We start from the raw sequence: 17,315 nt of genomic DNA, 5'->3' as shown, positions 1-17,315 counted from the left end.
TTATTTTGAAACCTTATATAAATGGTATCACGCTCTGTGCATTTTTCTGCAATGTGCTTTTCCCCCCAACATGATGAAACACAGCTAACATTGACGCAGGTAGCTATCGTTTAATTTTACAACTTTATGGTATTTATTGCACAAATATGCCATCATCCAGCCATTCCCTCATTGATGGATATGTGGATTGTTTGAAACTTTAGGCTATGACAAAACATTGATATAAATACTCATTTTCAAATGCTGACTTTTCTACCACCACGAGAAATACTAGAGAAAATTATGGTATTTAAATGGCACACTGGAGGTAAACTAGAAGGTGTGTAGGGTTCTGGACACGGCTGTGGTCCCGCAGACGCTGGTCACCCCAAAGACTAAGGGGATCAGTAAGATGAAGTACATCAGTGTCCCACAGCACAAGGGTGAAGACCTACGAGTAGAATAATTGGAATGCAGAGTGTGGGCCTGTCGTCAACTGTGCCAGATAAGACCAAGCTGCTTCCCAAAGGGGCCAAAACAATTTGCACCATGTTCTCACCGGCACCGTGTTCGAGTTTCCATTGCTCCTCATCCTCACCATACCTAGACATTGTTAGACTTTTATATTTTTGTTAAAAAAAAAAAGAAAGAAAAATAAAGAAAAAAGAAATACTTCTCTGGTCTTATATTGTATTTTCCTTATTATTACTGAGATTGGGCAAATTTTCACGTTTATTGGCCGTTCCTAGTTCCTCTTCTGTGAAATGCTTATGCATTTCTTTGGCCCATTTTTTAAAGCTGGGTTGTTGGGGATTTTATTGTTTTCATTTTTCAAGACAGAGTCTTGCTCTGTCGCTCAGGCTGGAGTGCAGTAGCGTGATCTCAGTTCACTGCAACCTCCGTCTCTTGGGTTCAAGCGATTCTCATGCCTCAGCTTCCCAAGCAGCTAGGATTACAGGTGCGCATCACCATGCTCAGCGAATTTCTGTATCTTTTGTAGAGAAAAATACAAAAGGTGGAGTTTCACCGCATTGGTCAGGCTGGAATCAAACTCCTGGCCTCAAGGGTTCTGCTCGCCGTGGCCTCCCAAAACGCTGGGTTTACAAGCATGAACCACTGCATCCAGTTTTTTTTTTTTTTTTTTTTAAAGACAGACTCTCACCATCACCCAGGCTGGAGTGCTGTGGCGTGATCTCAGCTCACTGCAACCTTCATCTCCTGGGTTCAAGCGATTCTCCTGCATGAGCCTCTTGGGACAGACAGGTACATGCTGGGGCTACAGGTACGTGCCACCATGACCAGCTAATTTTTGTATTTTTAGTAGAGATGGTTTTTTGTCATGTTGTCATGTTGCTGAGGCTGGTCTCGAACTCCTGGCCTCAAGCGATCCACCCGCCTTGACCTCCCAGAGTGCTGGGATTACAGGCATGAGCTACTGCACCCGGCCTATTGATCTTTAAAATAGACTTTTTCCTTTGCCATCCTTAATATATTCTGGATAGTAATCATTTGTCAGTTTTATCACAAAATCTTCTCCCAGCTTAGGGCCTGTTTTTCAGTTTTTCACTTTTCACTGTTCATTATCTGATGAAAAAAAAATCTCTTAATTATACCAACCTCTTCTTTTATGACTTGAGCTTTTTTGTGTCTTCTTTATGCTATTTGTTACTTAATTTTTAACTTACTGTTCTGTGGTCAGAGAACATGTCCTATAAATCAGATACTTTGAAGTATGTTAAATATTACTTTTGATATGGCATGAGGTTAATTTTTGTACACACCCAATACTTAAGAATAATATGCATTTTCCAATTGTGGGGTGGAAGGTTCTATAACAAATGTTCACCAGATCATTGATGGCAAACAATGGCTGAGGGGGATGGGTGACAAATCCAGCCCTGGCCATCTGTTTACATATTGTCTATGACTGATTGCCCTCTACAAAGGCAGAGTTAAGTAGCTGCGACAGAGACCTGACGGCTTCACAGAGCTGAAAATATTTATTATCTGGTCCTTAATGCGAAAAGTCCACCAGCCACTACGCTGGACTGTGTTCAGAAACTGTTTCCCTTCTATTTTTATCTGCTTGATATCAGTTAATGAAAGGCTGTTTTGAAATCTTCTATGATAATGACATATTTAGCAATTTCCGTTCATCTTTGTTATTTTATGTTGAGGCTGATTTATTAGGTGTAGACAAGTTTTAAATTATTCAATGTTCCTGATGCGGTAGGTCTTCTATCATTAATGCATGGTCCTTTTGCCCTTAATAATTATTTTTGCTCTGACACCTACTTGAATGATACTGTTATTATACCAGCTTCTTTTCATTAGCATGCCTTTTTCCCATCCTTTTATTTTGGTTGTGTCTCTCTTAAGTAAAACAGCATACAGTTGGACTTGGTTTTCCCATGGAATCTGACTGTCTCTGCCTTTTTAAAACACGAAGTTTGGTCCATTTATTGTAGTGATAGATATATTTGGTTTCATTTCCATGACCATAGATTGTGTTTTCTTTTTACTCTATTTTTTTGTATGCTTTCCCCCTTTTTTTCCTGCCTTCTTTTGGATTCTGCTTAACTTCATTTTTTATCTTTACCGATTTGAATTTTTTTTTTTTTTTTTTTTTTTTTTTTTTTTTTTTTTGAGACAGAGTCTCGCTCTGTCGCCCAGGCTGGAGTGCAGTGGCGCGATCTCGGCTCACTGCAAGCTCCGCCTCCCGGGTTCACGACATTCTCCTGCCTCAGCCTCCCGAGTAGCTGGGACTACAGGCGCCCACAACCGCGCCTGGCTAATTTTTTGTATTTTTAGTAGAGACGGGGTTTCACCGTGGTCTCGATCTCCTGACCTTGTGATCCGCCCGCCTCGGCCTCCCAAAGTGCTGGGATTACAGGCGTGAGCCACCGCGCCCGGCCCCGATTTGAAATTTTAACCTTTTCATGTTTCCCTAAACCTTATTACATTCTAGACTGAGTAAAGTTGAAAAGTTCATCAGTGTTTCTACCCTCCTTCAGAACAATGTAAGTACATCTGAATTCTTATCTTAGATTTAAATCGTACTACTGTCCAGTATTTTAGTTTCACTTTGCTTATTTGCCATTTATTTTTATTGCATTTTTAATGGAGAAATAAGTCATCTGTTTTCAAAACAGTGCTTGAATATACCAGGAGTATAGATACTATAAAACAAAGCAAACTCCACTCACTAGGTACATCACAGGAAAAATGGTCTGACATTCAAGTAATAAAAATTAGAAATAAAAAGTTCCAAGGTTCCAGCTTGGTAAAACAGATACAGTTACAGGTAATGTTTAATAAACTAATTTTTTTCCCAATGTGTAAACAAAATGACCAGACTAAATTATTGCCTGGCCATTTCAACCTAACACCATAGCCATTCAAAATACAGATACTGTGCACACTTCACCCGACTTATTATTGTGGTGAAAGGGCAAAGATGTGAGAAAAAGAAATACTGTACACTAGAGATCAGAAGGTAATGGTGAAAGAAAAGTCTCTACAGCCTAAAAGGACATGACTATATTCCAACTTTAGAAAATTAATCCAGAAAGACAAGAAAAGAGTTTAAGTAATTGCAGTTTAGCACGAAAAGTGCAGAGTCAGAGAAGGGACAGGAGGGGTTAAAGCAAGGCTAATTGGAAAGCCTGTTAAGTTTGCTGTCTAGATTAAGAAAGACTAAACTTTCATTCATTCACATCTGTTGCCCCTCACATTTCCTAAACATAGATGCTCTACTGCTTAATTATGAGGGATCTTTTTTTTACTTAAAGTATTGCTAATCTTTTGTGGACTAAAAGAGCAGAAAGCCAATAAGATGTCAAGTGCTTGCTAGAAATTACTTTTTTATGTTTCTACATGTAAAATTTAGAGATGAATTTTGATAAATCATTTAAAAATAAAAATGTGCTTAAAATTCTTGAAGAAAATGCCTTTTTGCTTATGTGTGCAATTGGAAATTAACTTTCCTATAAGGAGGTATTCTGTGGAATGTACAAAACTTCTCATATGAAGCGATCAAATGGTCATCCAAGATCAGAAACATATCTCATAGACATTACATTTAGTAAAGTTTTGCTAAAATGTGGTGTTTCATTGTAACCAATATTTCGTGTTTGTGCCATGTGGCCACAGGATTGTCAGTTTCACATCATGGTTTAGAGAATATTATTCTTTTTTTCTTGTGAAATGACACATAAGCATACTGTGCCCATACAAGCAAAGAGAAGAGGGGGAGGCAAAAAGCTTTTTTGTTTTAGGACTAATGATTGAGGAAAAGAGAACATGGAGCTTTGTTAGCTCAAAGAAAATGTTTGATCGCTGATTACTCTCTAAAACAGTTCTGCGGATGAAACCAGTGTGTCCTTTCTCCATAGTGTGCCATCAAAACCAAAGACCTACTAATGATTGTTTTGATGTCAAATACATACCTTAAAGTTGACATTTCATTTTAAAGGGTTACAGCTATCTCATAGGGACTGAACTAGATGTACTTTTATGCTTTCTGTGAAGTATAGTACACCACTGCACAATGGTATCCAATTTTAAGATTAATAGTGAACAAACCTCTTCAGGGAAAAATAAAATTCACCAATTTGAAAAATCTAAAATTAGTTCTACTTTCTAATAAAAAATATAAAGTGCATCATCAGTATAAGGAATTCTGATACCCGTTTGTATTGCAAATTTTCCCAACAAATCATCAAACATAAATCCAGTCCAGATGTCAGTCACGGGTACAAATATAGCTGAAAGGTTTTTTTCTTTTTAAGGGCAGTAGTCCTTTGAAATAGTTAATGTAACTGTTGCTGACACATTAATAACAGTACCTCTAGCTGTCACATACTAATGTGGACTTCTGATCAAGACTGGCCCAGTAAAGGAAGTTACCAAATAAGCCTCAATCTATTTCAAGTCATTCTCTGTACCCTTCATTCTCCTTCTTTAGTATTTGAAGACGACAGGTTGAGTTGGCAGATATTGTTCATGGACCCTTGACGTTGTTTTTAACCATTCAACCTTTTTTACTGAATTCTTGATAACAGGAACTGGATTTGCAGGGAGAATGGGGATACTGGAAAGATCTATACTGATGTTACCTGAGAGGCCAACAGAGAAGATGCTGTCTGAATTTTTCTAATGGAGTTATACTTGTCTTTGTATTGAGTTTCTCCTCTTCTGTTTTGTTTTTCTTGGTCCTTTCTTCTTTATGAGGCAAGAATATCCTCTAGGCTCCAACTATAGGATTAGATATGTTTGTTGCTGCGTTTCCTGAAGGTCTGGATGGCTTATGAGACATGTCGAAGAAACAACTCTGGCGACCATGGCCTTTGGTGATGGAGAAATGGCAGGCTGAGAGACAGCGTGAGGAATACTTTCATTTAATGCAACCCCTGAACTTTCACTGGTATTCATCTGTTGCAAGGAAATTTCAGTAGCCTGTACATTAGCCATCGATGCTGTCATTACAGCCAGGGCAGGACTATTTCTACCCTGAGAACTGCTAATCAATGGGCCTGTCTTCATAGTGCTAGTAGATGAAGGCACAGACATGCTGTTTTCACAGCCTGCAGACAAGTCAAAGCTGCTGTCGTTCAGATCTGTCAATCTTCTACCTTCTGTTGCGTGTGCTTTCTTGTCCTGAAGCACATGATGAGGCAGCAGCTGGTGAAGCTCCTTTCTTCTTAAATGCATTGCAGTAATTTTCATACCCATCTCAAACATCTTACTATTCATTGCTTGCCTATAAACAGTATCTGTGAAAGACTGGATATCATAGGTGAGATCAATACTGAGAATTTCAGAGTTTTCTGGCTTTTTTAGCACTAACCCAATCACCCACATTGTACGAAATTCTTCCATATCAGGATTTTCTTTGGGTGCTGGAAATGACTGTGGATTCACATGTGCCAGCGTAATAAATTCATTCTTCTCCAAGCTCCCAACCAGGATTCGGATCTTTGATTCCACCAAGCCCACCCATTCTAAATGCTGTTTTTCTGTTGGTGCACTTGCCAGAAGTACAATATAATGCTTGTACTTCTGAAAGAAGCTTGGAGCTTCAAAGAGTTTGGACCACTCAGCCTTACTCAGCAAAATCTCGTGTGTGATAGCAAGTCCCTGTTTAAACTCCTCAATCATGACCATCCTGGTTGAAACAGACACGTTGTATGTGGAGTTCTGCTGTGGGTATGCTGGTGTGATGATGGGCATAAGATGGTACCTATCACTGGGATTTACTCTTGGGTCCCATACAGGCAAATTAAGATTCCGTTCTTCAGGCTCTTTCAGTAACACTGGGTTTGGCCATTCCCATTCCGAAAATACCAAGAAGAATTTCCGCACGAGAGTTGACGCTACTGCATTTGGATAAAGCTGACAAGTTCTTGCTACCAGCATGGCCCAGGAAACACCTCCGAGGAAACCTAATATATTGGAATAGATATTGTGGCACTTGGCCCACAGTTTGATGGCTCTTAGAGTCAACCTGAAGTTGTCAATGTTTGGCACTAGATGTAAAATTTCATCGGTTACCCGGCAACCGTTAAGGCTTCTTATGCATCTAATGTCTAAATTTTTAAGCAGACTGTCATCTCTTAGGTCCAAATCTTCTGGAATAGTCTGTAGTGCTAATCTTGCAAATAAAATATCAATCTCTATCCCATCAAAACACAGTTTGATAACTGGCACAAATGCCTCCTCAACAGCCCTTAAATCTTTTACTTCCTCCTGTAGTTTCAGTTTAACATAGAATGAGGTGAAAAAGTCGCTTCGATCCACATGCCTTGGTGCAACGCACAAGGCGTCAATATCTGCACCTTTCGTATGTACTCCTAATCTGTAAGAGCCAAACGTAAAAATCTTTCCGCCAACGTTTTCAATTACAGACTGGGGAAGGCTCTTGCTTTCACTGATTTCGCGTATCCATTCCTTTACCAGATTATTTAATTTTTCCAAAACTAAAATCCTGCGCTGCAGTTCCTCTTCCTCTTCAAAGACCCCGAAGGGCCTGAGGGTTTCTATTAGCCTCTGGGTGAGAAGGCAGTCCGTCTCCTTGGGGACCGCTAGGCTGATAGGCGAGGAGATGCCGTAGCACTTCGGCAGCGGCGCCTGCTGCGGTGGTCCCTGGGTTGTCACCGGAAACGGCATCATCTTTCAGCGCCCGCCCCTCCAGGGCACGTCCCCCACCACCGCGACCTTCGCGGTCGCCGCCCGGGTCATGATCCTCTGAGGCGGGAAGGGCAGGGCTTCTAGCTGCCCTGGTCCGACCCCACTCCCGCTCCCGCTGCGCGCCCGCCGCTTCAGGAGCTTCTCCTCCTTCCCCTCAGTCCCAACATGGCGCCAGACCCCTCAGCGGCCGCGTTCCAGAACCTACCGTACACGCGTGGGCGCCTGCGCACCGGCCACCAGCGCGAGGGTTCACGGGAGCCACGGCTTTCTGGGCCGAGGGCCCCCTCTCGCTGCGCGGGGGGCTCTAGATGGGGGTGGACAGGGCTCACGTTGTCTATAACCGGCCAAACTCAACCCTTCATTACCACTATTTTACATATTTGCGCAACTTTACCCATCTAATTATTTGCTCCCCGAGTCCCCTGACACCTCAGATGTGCGTCTTTTCTGGGGCACCCTCTGCCCACTTCACCCTAGCGTGCACCCTTTGGAAGTCCAAAGACCCCTTCATAGTGGGAACCCGTTGGTGGAAAGCAGTTTCTGTCTTGTTTTTTGGGCTGTTGCTGGACGTTGGTTTAGCTGGGGTAGCATTTCGAGGTCAACATTTGTATTCTGGCCATGCTTTAAAGGCATGATTCTGCTGTCCTCTGGTTCCCATTGAGGATTCCACAGCTGCATGAACTGCTGCTCGTCTGCCTTTTCTTATGGCAGCTGTAAAAGTCTCTGTCTGATCCCACCACTGTGTGTCCAGGCATAGATTTCCCTTTAATAATCTTACCCAGGCCGGGCGGGGTGGCTCACTACTGTAATCCCAGCACTTTGGGAGGCCAAGGCTGTCGGATCACCTGAGGTCAGGAGTTCGAGACCAGCCTCAACATGGCGAAACCCCGTCTCTACTAAAAATACAAAATTAGCCAGGTGTGGTGGTGCATGCCTGTAATCCCAGCTACTCAGGAGGCTGAGGCAGGAGAATTGCTTGAACTTGGGAGGTGGAGGTTGTGGTGAACTGAGATCGCGCCATTGCACTCCAGCCTGGGCAACAAGAGCAAAACTCCGTCTCAAAGAAATTAAAAAAATAAATAAATAAATAAATAATATATAATCTTACCCAGGATACACTATGATTCCCGAATCAGAAGTCATGCTTTTCATGATCTCCAAAAGCTTCTCAGGCACTTCCTCAGAATATGCTCTCCCACCTGTCTCCGGCTTCTCTTCATCTAGACACGCTGTCAACCTTCCCACTCTGTCCTCCATGTCTCTTAAGCCATGTGTCTTTCTGGGTGATGCCAGATTACCTCCAAGTCCTCTCTTCAGTTGTATTTAGTCTGCTGTTTAAGCATCATTGAAATATCCACTTAAATACTTATATTTTTATTACTAGAAACACTATTTTGTTCTTTTCCAAGCTTCTCTTCCTTGTAGATGGCATTCTGTTCTTTCATGTTTTTCCCCCCACCTTTTATTTCTTTAAACGTGTTAAACATACATATTTAGTACTCTATAACTAATGATTCTAATTCCAAATGCTCTTGAGAAACCATATAGTTTGTTGTTGTCCAAGAACTCAAGAGTGGCACTCTTGTGTCTCGTAATTTTGGATTGTGAGCTCATTTCTGGTGAGGCTTGGAATGCCTGTGTAGAGGATGTGTCCTTCCAAAGAGGATTTGCTTTGTTTCCAGTAGATGTTCTTGTACACTATAGAATTACATACAGTGTAATTTCTTATCCAGGGATTATCCACAACATCTAGGTGGTGCAACTTTGAACCCCAAATACATGTGAGAGGACATGTGGTTTTCAATTCTAAGGAACAGTCTTTAGTTTTTCCCACCCAGGTCAAGAGAGAGAACTTCCTTTGCCATCTCCTTTCACCAGGTAGCAGATTTTTCCTATTCCATTTTTCACTCAATGTGTCACCCTTTGAGGATTCCAATTGTATTTGGAGGGGTCTCAATTCTAACTTCCTACCTTTTAAGGTCCCAAGAGATTTCTGTCTCTTCTTGGACAGCTGCTAAACTTAAGTTTCTCAGTTTCCAAGACTGACAAATGCCTCTAGGGCGGTTCTAGTTTCAGAATCAGCTAAAATTCTGAGGTTTCAAGGCATCTCTCTTTTTTTCCACCCCTAGAGATTTCCTTTATTTTCCTGGGTAAGATATGCATTAAAAAATGACTTCTTGTATTTATCCAACATTTCCAGGCACTTTACACAGAAAGATTTTCTAGGATAATTAATCCCATATATTGCCAGAAATATAAATACCTTCTTTTCAATCCATTTCAACATTGGCTTGCATGCTCAAAAACAGCTATCAGAAAGGTCTTTGGTGACCTCCATGTTGCCCAATCCATGACCCCAATGATTTTCATCTTCTTTGACCTATCGTAGCTTCATCTTGGCCTCTGCAACACCATACTCTTTATGTTGTCTTCCACATGTCTGGCCACTCCTCAGTCGAATTTGCTGATTCCTCCTCCTTTACTTGACCTCTAAATGTTGGGAGTTCCTCCAGTTTGTATTCTAAGCCCTCATTTCTCCTCACTGCATGTACATTCACTGCCTGGTTAATCTACTGATTTCCACAGCTTTAAATATCTCCTACTTACAGATTAATTCATATTTTAATCAGACTCTGTCTGAACTCCAGATCCATATTATCTGACTGCCCATGGTTGCCACCTATATTTGAACTCCAGATCCATATTATCTGACTGCCCATGGTTACCACCTGTATTTGGATGTCTTTAACTTAACATAGTTTAAAGAGAACTCTAACTCTTCCTCCCATAGTTTGCTTCTCTCTCAGTAGTCTCCATTTTAGGAAATGGCATCTCTTTCTATCCAACCCTTGATATGAGAAACCTGGGAGTCATTCTGGACACCTCCCTCTTTTGCATTCTCAACATCCAATTCATTTACAAGTTCTGTTGATTTCACCTCCAGAATATACTTAAAATCCCTCTACTGCTTTCTACCTGTTCCCTTATAACTCTAGTGCAAGCCACTATCAACTCTCATTTCAACTTCTACAACAACCAAATTAATCTCCTATTATTGACCTTTTCAAAGTATTCTCCACCTAGGAGCCAGAGTCATCTTTTAATCCCTCCAGTGATCTCCCATTATATGCAGTGTAAAATCCAAAATACATAACAAGCCAGATTGATCTTTCCCCCAACTATCTGTCTAGCCACACCTGCTGCAACTTTCCCCTTTGCACCAGTGCCTGCCTTTGCTTCATTCTCTCTCATCCCTGGATCTCCGCACAATGCTGTTCTCTCTGCCCAGAATGCTCTTCCTGCCCCACCGACTGCCCACGGCTCTCTACCTGGTTGGTGTGTTGTCATCTTTGAGACTGGCTTACATTTCACCTCTTCAGAGTGAATTTCCCTCACCCCCATTCCAAATGAGCACCTGTGCTGCTTTTTCATAGCACATAAAACAACTTGTAGTTGCAGTCACGTACATTATGACATTTTGGACAACAGGCCATATATACAATGATGGCCCTACAAGAATATAATATTGTATTTTTACTGTTTCTTTTCAGTGTGGTTTTTTTTTTGGTTCCCAAGTTTTATTCAAGAACGCTTACAAAATATTCCAGATAAATGAAATTTAATCCTTGTCTTCCTCCTCTTCTTCGTCCTGGTTCATCTGGAAGTAATGTAATTCGTAACTCTTTGCTGTTAGCAACTAGGCGCAGCCCAATATTCTTCAAATATTTTCTTCAAATACCTTTTGGAGAAAGGGACCTTGGATGTCACAGTGATCTTGCTCTTGCTCCTTTCTATGGTCACCACCCCTCCACCAAAGTTCCCAGCTTTTCCGTTCACTTTGATCCTTTCTCGCAAAAACTGCTCAAAATTCGCAGCATCCATGATTCCATCTTCTACAGGGTGGGTGCAATCAAGAGTGAACTTCAGAACCTGCTTCCTCTTCTTCTTTTTTTTTTTTTTTTTTAATTTGAGATGGAGTCTTGCTCTGTCGCCCAGGCTGGAGTGCAGTGGCTCGATCCCGACTCACTGCAAGTTCCACCTCCTGGGTTCACACCATTCTCCTGCCTCAGCCTCCTGAGTAGCTGAGACTATAGGCACCCGCCACCACGCCCGGCTAATTTTTTTGTATCTTTAGAAGAGACGGGGTTTCATCATGTTAGCCAGGATGGTCTCAATCTCCTGACCTCATGATCCACTCACCTCGGCCTCCCAAAGTGCTAGGATTACAGGCGCGAGCCACCACGCCCAGCCAGAACCTGCTTTTTTTTTTGCCCCCCTTCACCACAAGGTTTTTCACAGGAGCTATGGCAGCAGCAGACGCAGAAAGGGAAGTGAATGAACTCCTTTTCTGTGTTTAGATATGTTTAGACACACAAATACTTACCATTATGTTCTAATTACCTTTAGCATTCAGTATACAGAAATATACTGAACAGGTGTGTAACCTAGGAGCAATAGGCTATGCCATACAACCTAGGTGTGTAGTAAACTATACCATCTAGGCTTGTGGAAGTCACTCTGGGATGTTCCAACAATGACAAATTGCCTAAGGATGGATTTCTCAAAACATATCACCATCATTAAGTAGTGCATGACTGTACATGTTTTTTGAGTGATTATATCTGTGTATGTGTGCATGTGCATGTGTGTGTGCATGTGTGTGTGTTTTAAGGGACAAGGTCTCCTCTGTTGCCCAGGCTGGAGTGCAGTAGTGCGATCATAGCTCACTGCAGCCTCAAACTTCTGGCCTGTCTTGTCCTCCCAAAGTGCTTGGATTACAGGCGTGAACCACTGCACCCAGCCACATCTTTGTTTTGACTGCTCACTAGACTCCTGACTCCATGAAATCATTTATTTATAAATCCATTAAATTGATGTCTTTGTCTATTGCAACATATCCAGCCCCTAGTCAAGAGCCTAACACAGAGTAGCCAAATTTTATTTATGAATAAATGAGAACAAAAAAATTATTTCTCATCCAGGTCTCTGGCAAATCAATATCTAGAAAACCTGTTTCTTGGGTCTTGACTAGATAGAGGGGCAATTTCAAATCTATACGTTGTGACCTTGGGGAAATCATTTAATTATTCATTGCACAGCTGCTCACAAAAGACAGCTACGGACTTTCTATGGCTGCGTTCCTATAACACTCCACTCCACTGCAATACCTTTGGATTTGAAAGTGTCTCCAGGGGAGACTTATCCTGGGTCAGTGAGGGGTGAGGACAGCGGCACAGTCAGTGCTATGGTTTGGATGGGATTGTCCCCACTAAAACTCATGTTGAAATTTGATCCCCAAAGGGGCAGTGCTGGAGGTAGGCCTAGTAGGAGGTGTTTGGGTTGTGGGGACAGATCCCTCATGAATGGCTGGTACTGTGCTCACCGTAGTAAATGAGTTCTTGTTCTGGCAAGACCAAATCAGTTCTCACAGGAATGGATGGGTTTCCAAGAATAGTAGGCTGCTATAAAGCCAGGGCACCCCTCAGGTTTCCCTCTTTGCACTTGTCTGCTTCCCCTTTGACCTTTTCTGCCATGTGATGATGTAGCATGGAAGCCCTCACCAGAAGCCAGGGCCATGCCCTGGAACTTCCCAGCCTCTGGAACCATGAGATAAATAAACCTCTTTTCCTTGTATACTACCAGCCACAGGTATTCTGTTGTGGTAACAAGAAATGGACTAAAGCAGTGCCTAAAGGTGTGAAGGGGCACACAGGCACAGGAGGCTTCTGAGGAAGCTGCTGTCCAGCCATGCTCACCGGGAAATGACATGCACATATGCTCTGTAATCCAGCAGCTCCATTCCTGGAAGAATGCCTCCGAGAACTCTGCACAGGCCCTCAACAGGTTCATTGTGTCACCATTTTAGTAGGAAGAATCTGTACCCAAATTGAGTGTCTGTGCTTAAGGAAATGAATATATGGTATAGGCATATAATGGAAAACTATGCATCAGTCAAAAGCAATGAGTTGACTAGAGCACCATGGGTAGGTGTCAAAAACATAATGTGAGGCTAGGTGTGGTGGCTCATGGCTGTAATCTCAGCACTTTGGGAGGCTGAGGTGGGAGGATGACTTGAGCCCAGGAGTTTGAGACCAGCCTGGGCAACTTAGTGAGGCACTGTCTCTATTTTTTAAATAAATAAATAAATAAATAAAGTAATGTGAGTTATAGTTCAATCCCACTTAGGTAAATTAAACATATACAAAATATTATTTATATCTTAAGGATACATATGAATCCAAATATATGAAAGGTATGTTGGAATGGTATTCATTAATACACTAGAGTGGGTTCCCAAGGACGGAATGACGATGAAAAAAGAAAATGATCCTATCCATCCACCAGACCATCTGCCAAAAGATTGGAAACCAACAGCTACACAAACCACAGAGAAGCTTGTGTGGCCCTTCCTCTGCACTTACTTGCTCCCCATATTGGTGAGATGGTTGTCCTGCATTAGGCATTTGGTCATGGCTGCAGGCCAGAGAAACTAACTTTCATAACCTTGACTTTGACATCATTGGTTTCTTATTCTGGGGAAATGAACGGGTCTTTTAAATAACATATATGTATACATGTGGCAGCCTGTGGATTAGCTATCCGCAACCCTCACAACTTCTTTGCCTTGTACTAGAGGATGCAGAGCCAAAATCTTTATCTAGCTTCCTCTGCAGCCAGAGCCAGCCGTGGGTGGCAATGGCATTAGTGAAGCTAGCCTCCCCTACTGTGTGTGTTAGCCACACTTGTTTCACCTTCTTCCAGCTGCAAACTTGTACCAGCCTCATGTTTTCTAGTGAATGTTTTGCCATTTTCTTGCTGAACTTTAGACATGCATTACTTTATTCTAGTTATTCATCACATCAGTTTTAGACATTGCAAACATTTTCTTCTAGTATATCACCTTTTATCTAGACAGTGTCCTTGGTCAAACAGAAATTTTCAATTTTGATATAGTCAAATCTATCTACTTTTTTTCCTTACATATTGCACTTAAACAAACAAACAAACAAAAAAAAAAAACAGGCTGGGCACGGTGGCTTATGCCTGTAATTCCAGCATTTTGGAAGGCCGAGGAAGGCAGATCACTTGAGGTCAGGAGTTCAAGACCAGCCTGACTAACATGGTGAAACCCTGCCTTTACTAAAAATACAAAAATTAGCCAGGCCTCATGGCGGCTGTCTGTGATCCCAGCTATTCAGGAGGCTGAGGCAGGAGAATAGGCTGAACCCAGGAAGTGGAGGTTGCAGTGAGCTGAGATCACCCCACTGCACTCCAGCCTGGGTGACAGAGCAAGACTCCATCTCAAAAGACAAACAAACAAACAAAAACAGATGAGGTCTTGCCCTTTTGCCCAGGTTGGAGTGCAGTGGCATGATCACAGCTCACTGCAGCCTTGACCTTCTGGGCTCTAGTGATCCTCCCACCTTAGCCTCCTGAGTAGCTGGGACTACAGGCCTGTGGCACCACACACAGCTAATTTTCATATATTTTTTTTTTTGTAGAGACAGAGTCTCATTATGTTGCCCTGGCCCAACTCCTGGCCCAATTGATCCTCTCACTTCAGCCCCTCAAAGTGCTAAGATTACAGGTGTGAGCCACCATGCCCAACCAGTTTGCACTTTTTAAGCCTTCTTTATGCAATATTTCATTTGGCTATATAATTTTACCTTTGACATGTAGGTCTCTGATGCATTTGGAGGAAGGATCCAATTTCTTTTTTTTTTTTTTCCATATAGCTGAATCCATATATCCCAACATCATTTACAAAATTCTTTCCCCAGGATTTATGATGCATGCTATAGCCCACCCAATTCCTACAGGGTATTTGGTCTGCATCTGCACTATCTCTTCTGTTCCATTGCTTTATTTGTGTCTTCCTGTCCCTAAAACCACATAGTTTCAATCACCATGGCTTTAAGACATATCTCAAGACTAATAAGGTCAATCCCTCCCACCCTTGCTTGTGTTGTTCAAACCCATCATAGGCATTCGAGAATCTGACTCTTTCACAAAGATGGACACTCAGGCCAGGTGCAGTGACTCACATCTGAAATCCTGGCACTTTTGGAGGCTGAGGCAGGAGGACCTCCTGAGGTCTTGAACCTCAGGAGTTCAAGACCATCCTGGGCAACAAAGTGAGGCCTCATCTCTACCAAAAAAAATAAAATAAAATAAAGAAATAAGTAGAGTGTGCTGGCATGTGCCTGTGTTCCCAGCTTCTCAGAGGGGCTGAGCTGGGAGGATTGCTTGGGCCCAGAAGAGTGAGGCTGCAGTGAGCCACGATTGCACTACTGCACTCCAGCCTGGGCAACAGAGTATGTTCCTGTCTCAAACAACAACAACAACAACAAACAAAGATGGACGACAGCACGGCAGGGAAGGGGGTGCAGGGCGAGCTGACTTCTCTCAGTCTCTATATATCTGAAACCTCTGAAAACACTTCTGCCACTTAAACCTTCAAAACAAAAACGATACATTCTCTATGTTAGTATATTCTCTGAAACCACGAGAGACGCTGCTCAATATGATTTAAACAGATCCCCAAACATCTTTCAACCAACATTATAGGTCACTGTTGGGAACCAACAGATATTAACTTTTTTTTTTTTTTTTTTGAGATGAAGTCTTGCTCTGTTGCCCAGGCTGGAGTGCAGTGGCACAATCTCAGCTCACTGCAACCTCCACCCCCCAGGTTCAAGCAATTCTCCTGCCTCAGCCTCCCAAGTAGCTGGGATTACAGGTGCACACCACCATGCCTGGCTAAATTTTTTTGTATTTTTAGTAGAGACGGGGTTTCACCATATTAGCCAGGGTAGTCTCGAACTTCTGACCTAAGGTGCTCCACCCGCCTTGGCCTCCCAAAGTACCGGGATTACAGGTGTGAGCCACCACGCCCAGCTATTTTGTCTTTCAAACATTTCACACCAGTGACAACATCCCTCTGTGTTTTTGGTGTTAATGCTAAACTCTGTCAGTGGCCCCTTACAGAATATAGCTGGACGTCACCCAAGTCCCCAGGGCAGGAGGGGGTGCTGCCCCTCCAGGACTCACTCAGCTCAGGGGACAACAGGGCTGTTAACAGTGCTTCTATGACCAAACTGAAGGTTATGGATTTTTTAAAAGTCTAAGCAGTAAACTGAAGGATGAAACTGGCTGTGAGCAGCTAACCATTCGACTTCATTTTCTCTTTGAATTGGAAATGCTCAAACATGTCTTTAAAGTTCAATAAGTTTTCTAGTTTTAGGCTGGTGAAAAAAGGTTTGGAGTTGTTTTGTTTTTAGCCAGACCACATACAGTGAACGTTTCCCATGGTGACTTTGTCATTGGGAATCCACTGGAAGGGAAGTCCCAGTCAAGTGGCAGTGAATTATTCCCACATAAAAAGAGGAAAAGCAATCCTTTCACGAAACTTCACTGTGCTAAGATAAGAGTTATTTTCAAGTCAGAGTCATAGCGGAAGAAAAATATTTCAAATGAAAACAACCACAAAGATGTTTGGGGACACGGGAGGACAGAACTCACAGCACCCAGTCAGCAGAGGAAGGCAGCGGCGGCTTCCCGCGTGCACACAACAGTCCCTGTGGCCCCAACACCCCTGGCTGTCATCAGGGAGGCCGAGTCCTGCTGCCTGTCCTGAGTGACAAGGCAGGACCACAAACGCAAACTGAGAGCTGGCACACAGCAACAACACAGACCTGCCACCCACCAGCCAGCTCCAACACAGCGCTGGGGGCAGGAGGGCAGCCCACTGCGCCACCGGGTGACCAGGGCTGCAGGTTCCTCCGTCGCTCAAGCCACATCCACACGCCTGGACGGCCACACCGTCCCCACACCACCCTCCCACACGCACACACACAAAGAAAACCGACTCCACTCTGGAGTCTTGCAGACGCAGGGGACCTGAGACCCACAGAGGGGCCTCCTCTCCTCAGGGCACCAACCCTTCCACAGGTATTTAATAAGCACCTACTGTATACCAGACATTGGATGGGCTGTTTTTCAGTCAAAAGCCCAGTGAGTGCTGGGGTGGTGTCCCCAGGCTTTGTTTAGCCTGAACCTTCCTGGGTAAACCTGGGCAGCTTTACAAATGCTCTAGGGTGCCTCTTTACAAAGGGGGTATCCAAAGCCACGGTGATGTCCCTGTTTCC

General features: G+C 43.0%; 1 protein-coding gene across 1 annotated transcript; it reads right to left on the bottom strand.

Moving 5' to 3' along the window:
- Nucleotides 1–598: 598 nt before the first annotated feature.
- LOC105483378 (poly(A) polymerase beta) lies at nucleotides 599–7,371 on the bottom strand. The gene has a single exon (XM_011744206.2). It carries the CDS (start codon nucleotides 7,147–7,149, stop codon nucleotides 5,236–5,238), a length of 1,914 nt encoding a protein of 637 aa, XP_011742508.2. The 5' UTR covers nucleotides 7,150–7,371; the 3' UTR covers nucleotides 599–5,235.
- Nucleotides 7,372–17,315: the final 9,944 nt, after the last annotated feature.

This window comes from Macaca nemestrina, chromosome 4 (genome assembly GCF_043159975.1).
Source record: "Macaca nemestrina isolate mMacNem1 chromosome 4, mMacNem.hap1, whole genome shotgun sequence".
Classification (NCBI taxonomy): Eukaryota; Metazoa; Chordata; class Mammalia; order Primates; family Cercopithecidae; genus Macaca; species Macaca nemestrina.
This window is presented reverse-complemented; position numbering and strand designations above follow the sequence as displayed.

What these genes read in the sequence shown, in the direction of transcription:
- LOC105483378 (XM_011744206.2), bottom strand. Translation starts at nt 7,149, where the DNA reads ATGATGCCGTTTCCGGTGACAACCCAGGGACCACCGCAGCAGGCGCCG.